Raw genomic sequence first — 576 nt, forward strand, 5'->3', positions numbered from 1 at the left:
TGAAGGTCGTCAGCATAGACCAAGTGCTGGATATCCTGTGCAAGGTTCTCAGCAATGTCATTTACAAACAGGAGGAACAACAGAGGACCAAGAACGGACCCCTGAGGCACCCCCTTGTTCAGCGGGCGAGAAGAGGACAGACCACTCGAGCCTCCCAGCGTCGCTTGGGAATGACCACTGAGATAGGATGCTATCCATCTGACAGCTGCTGACGAGAAGCCATAGCTGACAAGCTTCTCAAGGAGCAGTACATGACACACTGAGTCGAACGCCTTGCTGAAATCGAACAGAATGAGCATGGTCAACTGTCGCCTGTCAATTCCAGTACGTATGTCATCCGTCAGTTTAAGGAGGGCAGTCTGAGTACTATTTGAGGGACGAAAGCCCGTTTGAAGTGGATCCAGGATGGAGCGATCGGCAAGATACTCAAGAATCTACAGAGAGGCAAGCCTCTCCAAGACCTTGGACATGAAGCATAGTAAAGCAATCGGCCTGTAGTCACGGACCGATGCAGAATTTTTTATCTGGCCGAGCGCCACCACAAGGGATTTTTTCCACTCCAGCGGGAAAACAGAG

General features: G+C 51.0%; 1 protein-coding gene across 1 annotated transcript in view; it reads right to left on the minus strand.

The window, feature by feature from the left end:
• LOC107046580 overlaps positions 1-434 on the minus strand; it is a gene marked incomplete at its 5' end in the record, with an annotated part of 10,931 nt that extends 10,497 nt beyond the window's left edge. The window contains one exon of the mRNA XM_015269234.2: positions 143-434. Within this exon, the coding sequence (XP_015124720.1) occupies positions 143-434 (292 nt within the window). The remainder of the gene's footprint in view (positions 1-142) is intronic.
• Between the last annotated feature and the right edge of the window lie 142 nt (positions 435-576).

This window comes from Diachasma alloeum, unplaced genomic scaffold (assembly GCF_001412515.2).
Source record: "Diachasma alloeum isolate Michigan unplaced genomic scaffold, Dall2.0 Dall_scaffold_01521, whole genome shotgun sequence".
Classification (NCBI taxonomy): domain Eukaryota; kingdom Metazoa; phylum Arthropoda; class Insecta; order Hymenoptera; family Braconidae; genus Diachasma; species Diachasma alloeum.